The 15,179-nt window shown below is 55.5% G+C and overlaps 1 protein-coding gene across 1 annotated transcript in view; it reads left to right on the forward strand.

The window, feature by feature from the left end:
- GALNT9 (polypeptide N-acetylgalactosaminyltransferase 9) overlaps positions 1-15,179 on the forward strand; it is a 91,567-nt gene that overhangs the window by 12,861 nt on the left and 63,527 nt on the right. Inside the window, exon 2 of the mRNA XM_033837895.2 lies at positions 11,652-11,832. Coding sequence (XP_033693786.1) covers positions 11,652-11,832 — 181 coding nt within the window. The remainder of the gene's footprint in view (positions 1-11,651; positions 11,833-15,179) is intronic.

A 15,179-nucleotide genomic window follows, 5' to 3' on the forward strand; every position in this document is an offset into this window, starting at 1 on the left:
AATAGATGCTGGCCAAGCAACCACAGGGTGTGCAGCTGGCCCTTTTCCCCCTCCTACCCACCCCTCCCTCTCCCCCTTCCCCTCCTCCTTCCCTCTCCTATGAGCTTCCTGGGGCCGCTGTAACAAATGACCACAAACAGCGTAGCTTTAAACAACAGGAATTTCTTCTTTCACAGTCCTGGAGGCCGGAAGTGTGAAATCAAAGTGTTGGCAGGCTGATCCCTCCTGGAGGCTCTGAGGACGTCTGTTCCAGGCCTCTCCCCAGCTTCTCGTGCCCCGGGCAATCCTCGGCAGTCCTTGGCTTGTAGACGCCTAATTCCAACCTCTCTCTCCCTCACCATGTGGCGTCTCCTTCTGTAAGTGTCTCTCTAAATCGTAAGGACGCAGGTCGTTGCATTTAAGACCCACCCTCATCCAGAAGATTTCATCCAAAGTCCTTACCTTAGTTACATCTGCAAAGACCCTTTTCCCAAATGAGGCTACTTTCACAGGTTTCTGCTGGACAGCGCCTCAGGGGCCACCATTCAACCCAGCACCCCTCTCCAACCATCTAAACCAGGGGCACAACCTCTCGACCTCCAGGGCACCGTGCAAAACCTGCAGGGACGGCGAGAGAGCAGAGGCCTGCCTGGGGCGGGGGTGGAGCCCATCGCTGCCCTGTGGAGAAGCAGGCCCCTGCGGCCAGCACGCCAGATCCTTCCAAAGAGCTGGAGTCAGGCTTCCACGTGAAACCCGCATGGGCTGATTTCCAAGAGCACCACGTGGGGAAAACACCAGGACCCACAGCAGCACCTCTGGGGCTTCTTCCCTGCTCTAGCCCCGCTGGTTCCTCCTGTTGGCTGGTCCTCTGCAGGGTCCGGACCGTCCGCATTAGCTGAGGGTCAGCGCCCGAGGGTCCCGAGGCGTGTCCAGCTGCCGGGCACCTCAGAACCCAGGCACCTTCGCTCTAGCCGGCTGCCCTGAGGTTCTGAGGTGCCCAGCAGCTGGAGAATCCCCGGGCCAGGGCTCATCTCCAGAGCACCTGGACTCCTGGGCCAGTGTACCCGGGCGCCTGGACTCCACCAGCTCATGTGGCCCCTCAACAGACGCCTTCCGCCTCTCCACCCCCCAAACCTTTGGGTCTGACAGTCTGTGCTCCCGCCATCCCTGGGGCGCCACGGCTCACGTGTGCTGACGGCAGATGAAAGGGCTTCGACTGCCCAGCCCAGGGCTACTGGCAAGGGCTGGTGAGAGCAGACCATCCCAAGACCCCAGCTCTGGGGGCCTCCTCACCTTGGCGGGCAGGTCTCCAGCAAGCGCTCTGCCTGGTTCCCTGCCACATCCTGGGGACATCAGGGCCCCAGGGCAGAGGAGCGAGAGAGGAACCGCCCAGGACGTTAGCTTCCCCTGCTGTTGCAGCAGGTCTGTCTGTCGAGTTCATTTCCTGGAGCTGCGGTGACAGCCCACGTGTTGGGGACTTAACACCACGCAGATCTGTTCTGTCACAGTTCCGGAGGTCAGGAGCCCAAAATGGGTTTCCCTGGGCTACGGTCGGGGTGTGGGCAGAGCCACGCTCTCCGAAGCCTCCAGGGGAGGATCCTTCCCGCCTTCGCTGCCCGCTAAGCCTCCACGTCACAGGGCTTCCTCTCTGTCTCTGCCAAACCTCCCCCAACCCTCTCCATTCAGGGACACTTGCAATGGCGTTTAGGGCCCTCCTGGGTCACCCACCTCTGCCCATCTCAGGGGTCTTAACTTAATCCCACCTGCAAAGTCCTGTTTACCATTTAAGGCAACGTGTCCACAGGTTCTGGGGATTAGAACCTGGTATCTTTGGGAGCTATTACTTAGCCCACCACACTGGTCCTGGCTAACTAACAGATAGAGACCCTATTTGTTACTTAACTTATGAGATTTTTTCCCAAAATATGAATGAGTTGCTGATATGTAGAGAGATGAATCTGTACTGCTGCTTTCTCTTGAAAGTCTAGAAGAGCTGGTGGCTTTGGACCTGTTAGATCCGGAGCAGTGGTCCCCACAGGTCGGACGTGTGCACCCACTCACCGCAGTCCCCACCCCTCCCTATTGCCCTATGACACATGCCGAACGACAGTCCCTATTTATCATGAAATGCCTTTGTCACTTTTCTCGGGGCACAACAAGAGAAAGCGTCTGGGAAACGGGCTCCAAACTCCTCCCCTCGGCTCCTGAGTCATCTCCTCAGTTGCACCTTCCTGCTGTCCTGCCTTCCAACCCAGAGTCAGTCCCCTTCCCCCCGCGTGAATAGGGTCTCCCACCCGCGCTCGGATAGAGACATCTCGCCACTGCGTCTTCCAAATTATCTCTTGTAATTAGAAAAGTGTGCTCCCTCAGGTCGTGGGAAAGGAACTTCAAATGATTATTCCATAAAAGTAGAACTGCTGTGGGCGACCGGCGGTCTTTCACATTAGTGCACGATCCCTGCCAGTTACCGCAGAGATGATGAATTTGAGACAGTTCACCAGACCCTCAAACGGAAGACACTTTACCTCTGGAAAGTCAAATTGTTGCCTCTGAAGCCGAATGTGTTTCACCAGAGGTGTCCCCTCGGGCTCTGGGCCAGAGCAGCCGAGCAGAGAATGTTCTGGAGGCAGTGGGCACCCCGACGGGCACCCCACCAGTAGGAGCATGCTGGGACTTTGGATCTGGAAAGGGAGCCTTGCTTTCCACCCGACCTTGACGAGTTGCTTCCTACAGCTCAGGACCCACCCCTGCCCCCTCCGCCTGGGCTCCCAGCTATCTGGGCCCCTGGGAGAGCCACCCACCCACCAGGCCTCTGTGCTGGGGCCTCAGGCCCTGTTCTGCCTTGGCCAGCTCAGCTCCTGTTTACCTGGGCTGGGCTGGACTGCCCCTGAGTGGGCCGCCCATCCGGGCTGGGATGGAGAACACCTGAACGGGCAGCCTCCCTCTGTGGAGACCAAGATGGCCCTCAAAGCCCTTATTCTCGGTGCTCAAGATACCAGAGGAGGGGGCTGTTCTCCTGGTTATTAATCTTCCTGGGGCACATGCCCACCGTTGACCAGTGTCCGGGGGATGAAGTGTCTCATTGGAACCCTGTGGCGGAGAAGGCAGGCCACATGGGTGACAGCCATGGAGAGGGCCGGTTCCTGAAAGAACTAGAGAGGGTCTGCTGAGGTCGGGGGGAGAGAGAGGGAGGGAAGGCACTGGGTCACCCGTGCCTACAGGCCACCTTGCCCGCAGGGAGCCCTCACCCCCTCCCATCTGGACGCCACCGCCAGACCGTCAGACTCAGCACAGGCCCCTCCGAGCCCCCTCCACCCGATGGTTAGTGTTCCTGGCCCTTCTGTGGGCCCCTTTCCTGCAGGTTCAGAAAGCTCCCCGGAGGCTCCAGGAGGCCGTGTCTGAACCCCCAACCCCAGCCTGCGGGGGCAGCTGCCCTGTGTCTTCCCGTGAGCGTGGCTGACCTCAGCACACTGGCCCACGACTGCGTTTGTGTGACTGTCTCCTGCCCGAGGGCAGGCATTGCGCGTGTTCCCCCGGGAACCTACGCACAGCACCTGGCACGGATCCTGGCATTTGAGATGCTTCATGTATTTTTGATGAATGGTTGAAGGAATAAACGGTACGGCCACAAGATGAGACTTTATGTTCGCAGTCGTGAAAAGTGATGCTTACGCAGAATTTCTGTGACATGAGAAAATGCTTAGGACGTAGTGACGAGAGCAGAATGCAGGCGTGTATATACGTCATGTGTATTTATTAAACTCAGTTGAAACTATTATATACAATCTTATAAAAACAATCTAGAGCGCTGAAATACTGATACTGGTTTTCCCTGTGGAGTGAGACCCTGGGTAGCCCTGTGGCGTGTGTGTGTGTGTGTGTGTGTGTGTGTGTGGGCATGTGTGTGTGTGTGTGTGTGTGTGTGTGTGTGTGTGGCTTCAGAACTTTCTGCAATGAGTATTTATGATCTTTTCAATCAGGAGAAACGCACTTTCTAATTAGAGAAGTAAGAACGTATATTGCTGGCAACAACATAAAACAAATCTAAACTTTCTGGAAAGTAATTTGGCGCCAAGATCCACGAAAATATTTTATCCTTGACCCAGCGGCTCAATATCTGAATAAGGAAACAGACCTAAATGCATAAAATAAATAAACAAGTCAATGTACAGGACACAGGAACTGTTAAGTAAATGTTTAATATCTTGGTGCTTTAAAAGGTGATCATTAATTATAATTATTATCGAGTCACATATAACAGCATAGGAGACACTGACAATAACTTTAAGTGGCAGCAAAAGAAGGAGGCAGACTTGCCCCTTGGTGCCCCCCCCGGCCCCTCCCCAAGGGCAATGCAGGAGCGGGGAGCCAGCGGGCGCCAGGGAAGCCTGGGCCGTCCGATTCCCACTGAGCTGGAGAAGCTCCCTGAATGCCAGTGGGCAGCTCATCTTTGGGAGAGACGTGAGGCCCCTGTGGGTGTGCAGAGGGGCTCCATAGATCTCCCGAGCAGGGCTTGTGTTCAGTCTGGATGCTGTGACGGGGCTGCACCTGTTATCCACCGTCACCTGGTCGGTCCCCGTGCCATGCTGACTGTGGGTGTTCCCAGCACCATCCCTGCCTCTAACCTTGACTGGCATTCCCCCCCTACCCACAGAGGGAGCCCCTTACCTGGCTGGAGGGGAAGTGTGCGACCAGGAGCCCCGTGGACCAGCAGGTGCTGGGAGAGCCTCCCGTGGCTCACCTGTAGTGTGGGCCTGAAGCTCACCCCCGCGCCCCCACCTGCCTGGGCAAAATGAAAGCCAGGTGTATTTCACTAAAATGCTACCAGGAGGGTGCATCCTTCCTGCCCAGGGTGTAGTGCAGGACCTTCCTTTCATGAGATGGTAGTCATAGTGACAAGTAATTGTAATTAAAATGTCCTTGATGTCAAAGTGAAAAGCTGGTGGCCTTTCTGAGTCCCTCTAAGAAGCTTCTTTGAGATGCTTTGAAGTTTACAGAGGCTGGGCTCGCCACCTGCTGGCTCTGGGGCCACGGCGAGCCTCGGTGGTCTCCTCCGTGAAGTGGGGGGATGAAGGCGCCTGGCACAGAAGGGTCCGTGGGGAGTAACGGAAGCAGGTGTGGGCAGCGCCTGGCACGGGCGGGCCAGTGCGGCAAACGTCAGCTCTGACCTCCAGTCCCAGAACTGCGTTGAGGATGCTGGCTTTGGTTTCTTTTGTCAGAAAAGCTGTCCGACAGAGGTTTCCGAGCTAATGAATGCAAATTTCCCATTGTTCTCAAAATCACGGCTATTCAAGGACGAAATGACAAGTTTGCGGCACCCTCCACTGGAGGAGGAGGTGGAGGGTTTCAAACAGGAAAAACAACCCCTCTGCTCCTGTTAAGGAAGCCGGTGCCTCTGGAATCTGCACCCACATCCGCGCAGGTCAGCCTGACAACGGCCTGAGCGTCCGTCGGATGTGAGGGACGCTGCACCTGGGCACGTGCCGTTCTCAGGATCCACCGGCTGCAGGTCACGTCCCAGCGGGCGGCGTGAGTGGTGGGTCTGTGTGTTCGTTTCCACAAGCGGATGGCTGAAACAAGAGTCATCCGTTCCCTCACGGTTCTGGAGGCAGAAATCTGCAGCCAACGTGTGCGCAGGGCCACGCTCCCTCTGGAGGCTCCACGGGAGAGTCCTTCCTGCCTCTTTCAGCTCCTGGTGGCCCCAGGTGTCCTGCGCTCGCGGCCACATCACTCCCAACACCGCCTCTATGGTCTCATGGCCATCTTCTCTGTGTGTGTCTGTGTCCAAAATTCCTTCTTCTTTTAAGGGGCTCAAGTCATTGGGTTAGAACCCACCCCAAGTCAGGATGCCCTCATTGTAAATGACTACATCTGCAAAGGCCTATATCCAAATAAGTTTGCACCCACGGGTCCCAAGCGTCAGGACTTGGGTGTATCTCTGGGGGCCACAGTTCAACCCAGAACCGTCTGGAGAATCTGGTTTCTTGCTCTTTCAGGGGCCCTCGCACCGAGGCTGGCTAATTGGAGCAGGAGCCCCAAGAGGCAGGGCAGGAACGAGGGCACTTTGCTGCCTCCCCACACCCCCACCCCCAGCCCTCCGGTCCCAGCCCCGCCCCTGCCCCACCCCGGCCCCGGCCCCGCCCCACCCCCGGCCCCACCTCTGGCGCCCCCCCTGGCCCCAGCCCCGCCCCTCCGGCCCACCCCAGCCCCACCCCCGCCCCAGGCCCCATCCCGGCCCCCACCCCCGGCCCCACCCCCTGCGGGCTGCTTGGTGATGCCGGGAGCTGAGAGATGTGAGGACAAAAGCCCAGTTGCAGACGTGGCTCCAGCAGGCCTCGGCAGGCCCTACCTGGCCATCGGTTCAGTGGGCCTCAGACCCTGCAGTAACGGCCGAGCCATCTTTAATCTTGACAATTTTCTTCTCTCTCCGTTTGCCCTCGTTTCCCGGGGGTACCAATCAATCCCGCCTCTTAGAAGGAATTCTTCGGGAGAAGAGATGTGAGTCAACGCTGGGACACGAGAAAAATGTGGGATGAGAGCTCCGGGAGCCCTGCGGGGAAGCACCGATGTGCGCGACTTTCCTTGAAAACGAAACGAGATCCGTGGGTTCTCAAGCAGGCGAGCGGTTACAGGTCTTTACTGCTCTGGAGACTACGACGGGGGCTATCAGAGACCCGCGGCGGGCAGCTCTGACCCCTTGCCTCCCCGCAAGGGTGCTCTGGGGGGCCAGCCTCTGAGAGCCGCTGCAGCCTCCTCTGGGTCGGCCGTCTCCGCAGAGCCAAGAAGGCCCAGGGTGAGGCCCAGAAGGTGCCGACCCAGGATCCTCCCCTTGCTTCCAGCCCCACTGGAGCCCCAAGGCCGGGTGTGCACCACGTTCTCGCCTGCAGTGCGTCTTGTACCTGTGGCGGGGTGAAAGGCGGTGAGCGCCTGTTCCACGGCAGAGGTCCTCCGAGTGGGGTCCCCAGCCGGCAGCATCAGCATGCCCTGGGGGCTTCTCAGAGGTGCCAGTTCTGCCTCCGGCCCACCCCGGACCTGCGGAATCAGATGCTCCGGGTGGGCCCCTGCAGTCTGTGTCCTCCAGGGGTCGCTGCCCACGTTTGAGAACAGCCATCTAAGGGCAGCTGTTGCTCCGCAGAGCCCCCGCCTCCAGGGCCCAGCAGGAGAGTGTCTCGGGGGTACAGCCCCTTGGGGTTGGCGTGCTGGCTCCCTGCCCACCCTCTCTGTCCGTCGGGCTCAGTCATTCATTCTCCATCCACTCTCCCAGCTCATGTCCCTCCGGGCTCTGTGGCTGCTGGGAGATCAGCAATGAAGAGCACGGACAAGGCTCCCGGGGCTTTGGTTCCAGCGATGGCCAGTGTCCAGCTGGTCCCACCAGCACGTCCGCAGCGGTGTTTTGTGGTCATTTGCGGACGTGGGCACCTGGCAAATGGCTGATTCAAGGAGCAAAGTCGTGGAGGACTTTAAGAGACGGGGACCCTGAAGGCGGGCGTCTCCTTGAAACTTGCACCCCAGGCACCTCACTCTAGTCCCAGCTCTGCCGTGAGGAGTGTCTGCAAGAGGAAACTGCACCCTGTCTCACGAGGCAGGTGATTCGGAAGCTCCGGGAGAGTCAGCAGCACACAACAGTGAAGCACCTTCCCTCGGCGCCACACCGCCTGCGTACAGAGGCAGGTTCTGGTGCTTGCAAACTGTGTGACCTTGAGCAGGTCATTGGACCTCTCTGTGCCTCAGTTAGCTCATCTGCAAAATGGGGTGAATTATAGCCCTACCTCACAGGGGTGTTGTGGGGAATGAATGTGCTGGTATCTGAAGGACACATGCTAGCTGAATGTTAACTGTTATCATTCTTACACGTTCATCTTAAAAAGCTGTACAGAAAGTCAAGCTGCAAACCTAAAGCAAACCAAAATATGCAGACTTCGGGGAAATTAACAGAGTATCACAAAAGCAATCAATACTGCCTTGACATTTGGAAATTCTTCACTAAGTGCACGGGTTCAGTTAGTGATAGAATTCCACTTCAGTCCTCATGGGCCCTCATTGCTTGTCTCCACAGTGAATAATATTAACATAATCACAGTGTGGCAAATGTGGACTCCTCTCTCGTTTTGGAATCAACCCATGGACAAATCTGTGGAAAGCCCAGTCGCAGTTACAGAGCAAAATGTAGATGTTACAAATGATCTTTGACACCATAAAAGGGATGGCGCAGCTAAGCGGGAGACGCAAAGGAAGTATGTTAATGTCTTTTCTTTTGCGATTCAACATTTTATTTATTTATATTGTGGTAAGAACACTGAACAGGAGATCTGACCTCTTAACACATTTTTAAGTGCACAATACAGTATTGTTAACTAGGCACAGTGTTGTACAGCAGACCTCTAAGTTTATTCAGAGGTGTGTGTGTGTGTGTGTGTGTGTGTATCCCTGGAACAAATATATATAACTGAAACTTTATACCCATTGAACAGCAACCCCAGGAGTATGTTAATTTCTCCTGTAACCTGGTAAGGAGTCCATAGACAGCAGCTAAAGTTGATACTTCCAGAAATAGAGCCTTAAGTTTCCTTTTAAGGTCACAAAAGTAACCACCAGAACAACTAAAAATAATAACATAGCTAAGAAAAATCAAGGGAGGCAGGAGCAGGATGTAGGCGGTAGGGAAAATGGACTAAATCCTCATCTTTCATGCCAGGAAGTCAAGGCAAATAGTCTCTGGCTGACAAAAACTAGACCCATAAAATTACTCTGCGTGTCCACAGTGGACAAAATGAGAAGGCCTAACACCAGAAAAAGCCATTTCCTTTGGAGAGAGGGAGAGAGCACGGGAAGCGCTGGCTCTTCATTTTATAGCTTTTTCTGGATGGTTTGAACTTCTCAACAGGTGCATATTTTGCTTTTGTAAGCGGAACCTGGTGTGATGGCCTCAGCCATGCTGCCGGGGCCCGGCTGCAGCAGGCGGTCCCACCCGGGGCAACCCCTCCCTCCGGCCACCTGAACGCACTCTGAGGCTGGGCTGCCATGAGCAGCGAGACTCTCTCTTCAGGTGTGGAAGCACATTTGCCTGTGGGAGACGTCTATTTACAAACCTTTCAAAGAAACTGCAAGTACAGTACAGACGTTTAAAAACAGCATGATTATATATATATATATATATATATATATATATATATATATATATATATATAGCAGTATTAAGATAAGCGGAAGTGATTTGTGTCATGTGATTTTTCAATTTTACATCCAGTGAGTATCCTTCAGTCCTACATAGATACCAACGCTACATATGTCATTTACAATGGAGTATTCCCAGGACTTCCCTGGGGGTCCAGTGGTTAAGACTCTGCACTCCCAATGCAGGGGCGCGGGTTTGATCCCTGGTCTGGGAACTGGGGGAGGGGGGGGTCCCTGGAGCCTGCGACCTTGGCTCTGGTGATCAGAGGAGCCCCCGGCTGTGTGGAGGATGGAGGTCGGCTCCCCACCCCCGCCCTCGCTGGGAACCGCTAAAAGACAAACTGAGGCATATTGCAAATTTTAAGATTATATTGGACATGGGAATTCCCTGGTGGTCCAGAGGTTAGGGCTCCGGGCTTCCACTGCAGGCGGGCGTGGGTTTGGTCCCTGATTGGGATCCCGCATGCGCACTGCCAGCCAAAAGATAAAAAGGATTGTATTTGGACAAAAATTGATTGGAATGGGGCAACCTAGAACTGGAAGTGGTTAGGAGCGCCCCACCCATAGCAGCTGGAGAAAGTATAGATTAAGCGCTGAAGCAAAGCAAAAGTGATCGTTAACTGGTATTGCTGAAAGCCCAGCTGTGAGTGGTTGGCTGAGATTGGCTGTGTGTGATTGGCTGAGAGTGGCTGTGTGTGGTTGTCTGTGATTGGCTGAGATTGGCTCTGTGTGGTTGGCTCTGTGTGATTGGCTGTGTGTGGTTGTCTGTGATTGGCTGAGATTGGCTGTGTGTGGTTGGCTCTGTGTGATTGGCTGTGTGTGGGTGTCTGTGATTTGCTGTGTGTGATTGGCTGTGATTCTCTGTGTGTGATTGGCTGTGTGTGGTTGGGTTTCCATTTCGTAACCTTGAGGCATTCACAGGCGTAGGTTTGGGTTTGTTTGCACACAGGCCATGTGTTAGACCCCCCAGCCAAGTGGCCTCCTTGTTTAACTAATTTAAAAACCTAAGGAGGGAGTGGGTGTCACAAAAGAAGATCCTGGTACCCAGTGTGGGGCAGCGTGTGACATCAATGTTAGATATTTCCCTGAGTTTATACTTCTAGTGGCCTGAGCTAGGACCAGAGACTTCTCTATGGAAGCTATTAACTGCATCTCTGGGATGGGAATTCATCCCAACTCTTTCTGGCTTAAACTTCTGCTCCCCGGAACTCACTCCCAAAACCAAGATGCCCCAGAATCACCCATCCCAGAGAGAGCAAGGGGTGTTGTCCTTGCTTGACTGGCACTGCTCTGGTCCCTGGCATCAGGGGGGTGATGTCTCCTCTCCTGGCACAAGTGACCAAATAGAACATTCCAGAAAGCACTCCCTTGGCCTGGCCTTCTCAGGCACCCACACATGCACACACACCTTGGTCATCCCGGGAGGGCTCCTTTTCAGCCAATGCCACCTTCCACCCCGGTGGTCCCTGTTCTTGCTGCTGTCACCATTGAGTAGCTTCCTCTGTTCCTCCAGTTTTGTAAATAGAGTCGTACATATGTTTTCCTCTGTGTCTCTGGAGGCTTCTCGCTCAACATAATGCTTTTGAGACTCATCCAGATTGTTGCATATTTGGTAGTTCCTTTGTTTTTATCCCAAAGTAGCGTTCCATTGTGTGGATGTACAATTAGTTTAAATTATAAAGACCAACAATATCAAGGATTGGTGAGCAAGGGGGGCAGCTGCTTTGCATTTTTAAAGTTAATTTATTTTTATTTTATATTTTTAAAAAACCATGAGCGTTCCCTGGTGGTTCAGTGGCTAAGACTCCTTGCTCCCCATGCAGGGGGCCCGGGTTCAATCCCTGGTCAGGGAACTAGATCCCTCATGCATGCCGCAACTAAGAGTTCGCATGCCACAGCTAAAGACCCCGCGGCAATGAAGACCCGGGGCAGCCAAAATAAATAAGTAAATATTTTTTAAAAATAGCTTTTGCTTTTTAGAACAGTTTTGGGTTTATAGAAACATTGAGTGGCAGGTACAGAGAGTTCCCATGTCGCCTCGCCCCCGCCCAGTTTCTCCTGTTATTAACACCTTGCATTGATGTGGTACATTTGTTACAATTAGTGAACCTGCACTGACGCATCGTAATCACTGAAAGTCCGCAGTTTACATGAGGCTTCACTCTCGGTGCCGTACATGCTCTGGGTTCGGACAAATGTATACGGACATGTACCCACCATTACAGAATGATACAGAGTAGCTTCGCTGCCCTAAAAGTCCTCTGTGCTCTGCCTGTTCATGCCTCCCCACAAACCCCGGCAACCACTGATCTTTATACTGTCTCCATAGCTTTGCCTTTCCTGCAGTGTCCTAGAGCTGGAATCCTGCAGTATGCGAGGAATTTGCTGAGTTTGCACCTGAAAAAAGGGCCTTTTAGGGTGAGGCTGGGAGAAGGGCGGGGGAAGGACACGGTCGGTCCTGGGACGTGCCTGACCCCCTCTTTTCTCCGTTCCGCCAGGGCTCGCCAAGCCCATCGGTCTGGTGGAGGGGCCGGGCGGCCTGGGCCAGGGCGGCATGGCGGCCACACTGCGTGACGACAGCCAGGAGACAGAGGGCAAGTTCGAGGAATACGGGTACAACGCACAGCTCAGCGACCGCATCTCCCTGGACAGGACCATCCCTGACTACAGGCCCAAAAAGTGAGTACGCCGCCCCTCCCACAGACACCTCCAGGCAGCGCCCCGCAGGCCTGGGCTCCTGGCACCCAGATGTTCACAGGATCTGCTGGACAGGCAGAGCGGAGGGAGGGGGGCCCTGGCAGGTGGGGCACCCCCCATCCGTCTTCTCTGCTCTCGGCCATGGGCATCCTCTGCAGGTGCCCAGTACAGGACTGAGGCTGCTCAGGGACGGCGCCGCCCAGGAAGCTGGGCAGCGCCATCGCCGATGCTCCAGGTGCCGCGACCTATACAAATGACACAAGTGACAAGCGACACAGCTTGAAGCACAGTCTCTGCCAAAGGCGTCTGTCCTCCCGCCTTTGGTGCAGGAGCCGCGATGGGGGGCGGAGGTCCTGCTTGAAATGAGCGTCGCCCGTGTCTAAAAGGCGTTCCATTTCTGTCACGTGCCTGTAAACCCCTGTCCCCCCACTCCCAAAGCCACAGCAGTTGATTAGTCAGAAAAGTCGGACCCCTCGATGGCTGTGCCTTGCCTTCTGGTCACTCAGGACTCCTGGTCTCAGATCATCGCCTCTTGTAGTAAAGCAGAGGCGAGACTAGAACAAAACTCCGTGTTGAGTGGACCTCACTGCTTTACTAACTTCCGCCGAGCAGGGCGCCTGCACCCTGGACATGAAGCCAGGCTCCTTCCTGTGGCCCTGGCCGCAGGAACTCAGCCCGCCGCTCGCAACGTTGAACAGGACAGCACTTTCAGCAGCACCTTCTTCCTGGCAGGGGCCGCAGTGCAGGGCTGGGCTGGGCCGGGCAGCCGTGTGGTCAGAGTTGCCGCTCTGAGTCCTGAGTCCGCGGAGCAGCCTTCAAGGAAAGGTGGGTGGGGGGTGCGGGGGAGTGTCTCCTTTTAGCGCCTGTCTTGGTTTGCCCCTCTTCCAGTTGTGGCTTCTGAGGTAGGACTCTGGTTTGGGAAGTGGTCCCAGAAGCCCTGGGAGGGGGTGGGAAGGCTGACAGGGAAGGGCCCGGAGTGTGAGAAGGTGCATCATCGTTGCGGGTACAGGTGGTCGGCCGCGGATCAGCTCCACTGGGGACACAGGGCCTCGGGGCTCCCCCAGCCCAGGGAGGACCAGGGAGCGGTTCTCACAGACTCCCTGTTCCTCCAAGCTTGAGGGCTTGCTGTGCGAGGAGTGAGGTGAGATGCCCAGAAACGAGTTTCTAGGGCGCTGGGGCAGGGCCGGCAGTGAGCGCGTGGCCGCCCCAGGGAGTGCTGGGGCCTGGGGCGCGGGGACCAGCGCGTCTGCCCAGGTTCCGTGCTCTAGCCGCAGCCGGGATGCGTGAGCTGCAGAGTGGGAGGTTAGGCCGTCTCGTGACTCCATTCCTGTCGCGTTGTACCCAGAGAGCCTGGAGCAGGCGGCTCCCCCCGCCTTGACCACCGCGGCTCGTGATGGCGCTATTTTATTTTCATCGCATTTATTTTCATGGTTACCGTTGATTTAGCATAAGTGGTGCTGCTTTGCCTTTGCAGCGATGAAATAAAGGTGCCGTTTTGAATTTAAAAAATGCATTTAGGTGTAAAACAGGCCAATTTGGAGAAACATACAAAGTAAATAGTAACGCAGGTGGTGCCGAGACGCGGACCTGAATGAGTCAGGGGCTCTGAGGGTGTGTGTGAGTGTGTGTGCACGCGTGTGCGTGTGCATGTGTTTGAGTGTGAGTCGCCTTCTGAAAGCTCCCGTTGTGTCCTGACTTTTGGAGGATGAACTAAGTTGCCCACCAGCAGGGTCAGCACAGCTGCTGGCGTTTAGCTCTGAGCGCCTGGGCAGCCCTGGTGCGGTTCGCGGGAACCCCCAAGGCCAACCTCAAGTTCAATAACTCACTAAAATGAGTCATAAGGCTCAGCAAAGCTGCTACACGCGTGGTGCAGTTTGCTATCGCTGAAGGACACCAGGCAGGAGTTTCCCGCTGGCCCTCATGGTGGGGCTCCCAGGGACGGTGCCTGATTACCCCAGCAATGAGGTGTGAGCACACTATGACATATTGCCAGCCGCGGGGCTCCCTCGAGCCTTTTGTTTGTTTGTTTTTTCCCTTGAGCCTTGGCGTCTGGGTTTTTACTGGCTGACCTCAGTCTCCAGCCCCTGCAGAGGTCAAGCCGAGACCCCACATGAATCCCACTGTAGCAAAGACCCCCTGGCAAGGCCCCAGGCCTCCAGGTGAAGGTGACGCTCTTCTCAGGCAGGATGTTCCAAGGGCTCAGAGGTCACCTCCCAGGAGGTGCAGGGCATGGATGAGCCAGACCTGTTGCCTTGGCCCCTTCCTGTGCACGTGGTCCTCGTGGGGACACCTCAGCTGACTTGGTACGGAAGTGGCTCCGTGCTCCACCTTCCTGAGCCACGCGGCACATCGCGTCACAGCACCCCGTCCCTGTGACTCCGGGGCTTGCAGCCCTGGACTTGGGTCGGAGGCAGTGGGGGGCGTTCTCCTGCTGCGTCTCCTCCTCCACCTCATAGCACTTGTTGTCATAGCTGAAGACAGCCCCTTCTTGCCCTGTTTCCCAGAGATCGTGTTCTTTTGCTGGCTCTGCGGAACCCTCTAGAACCCCTCCACGCTGCCTCTGCATGGCTGGACCCCTTGCCCAGTGGGCATTGGGCTTGAGTCCAGTCATGACCAAGTTATGATGAAGGTGAAGCCTCTCTGTGACCCCCTGAATGCCCCCAGGGCCCGCTTTCAGAGCAGTCCCAGCCCACAGGGGTCCAGCCCCCCACCCCCAGCCCAAGGGCAGGGGTCTCCCAACGGTCCTGCCGCATCTCCCAACATCAGAGCAGTGGTGCTTACAGAACAGATGTGCGTCTGCGTGCAGCAGACGCTTGTCGGTCGCCTCCTCAAAATCCAGTTCTCTTTCTTCGGGCAGTAGCTCCCTGTTTCCATGTGGGGACCCATGGAAACTTCCCACCCCTGCTGCAGGGTGGGTCACATGACCAGGGCTAAGCCAATCAGAGCTCACGGCCCACCAGCCACAGTGATTGGCTCAAGGAGATCACATGGTCTAGGCCAGTCCAGCATGAGCCTCGGAATTACCTGAGGCTACGGGGGGGAAAACCAAGATTTTCCTCAAAAGTAAAAGTGCAAGTTTAGGAGCCTGGGATCTGTACTATCTTATAATCATGAGGGGAGAGCTTGAGCTCCCAGGGCGCACTTGTGAAACCGAAGAAAAAAATCCGGTTGCAGGGCATGGCAGAGCTGGGATGTGGGGAGGAACTGGGTTCCAGTGCTATGAGCACCTGGATCCAGCTGTCCCTGAAGCCACTTGCAATAAATTACAAATAAATTTTAAAAATAAGTCCGCTAGACTCTGCAGTAAATTAGTATACACACATACACAT

The sequence above is a fragment of the Tursiops truncatus genome, chromosome 13 (assembly GCF_011762595.2).
Source record: "Tursiops truncatus isolate mTurTru1 chromosome 13, mTurTru1.mat.Y, whole genome shotgun sequence".
Classification (NCBI taxonomy): domain Eukaryota; kingdom Metazoa; phylum Chordata; class Mammalia; order Artiodactyla; family Delphinidae; genus Tursiops; species Tursiops truncatus.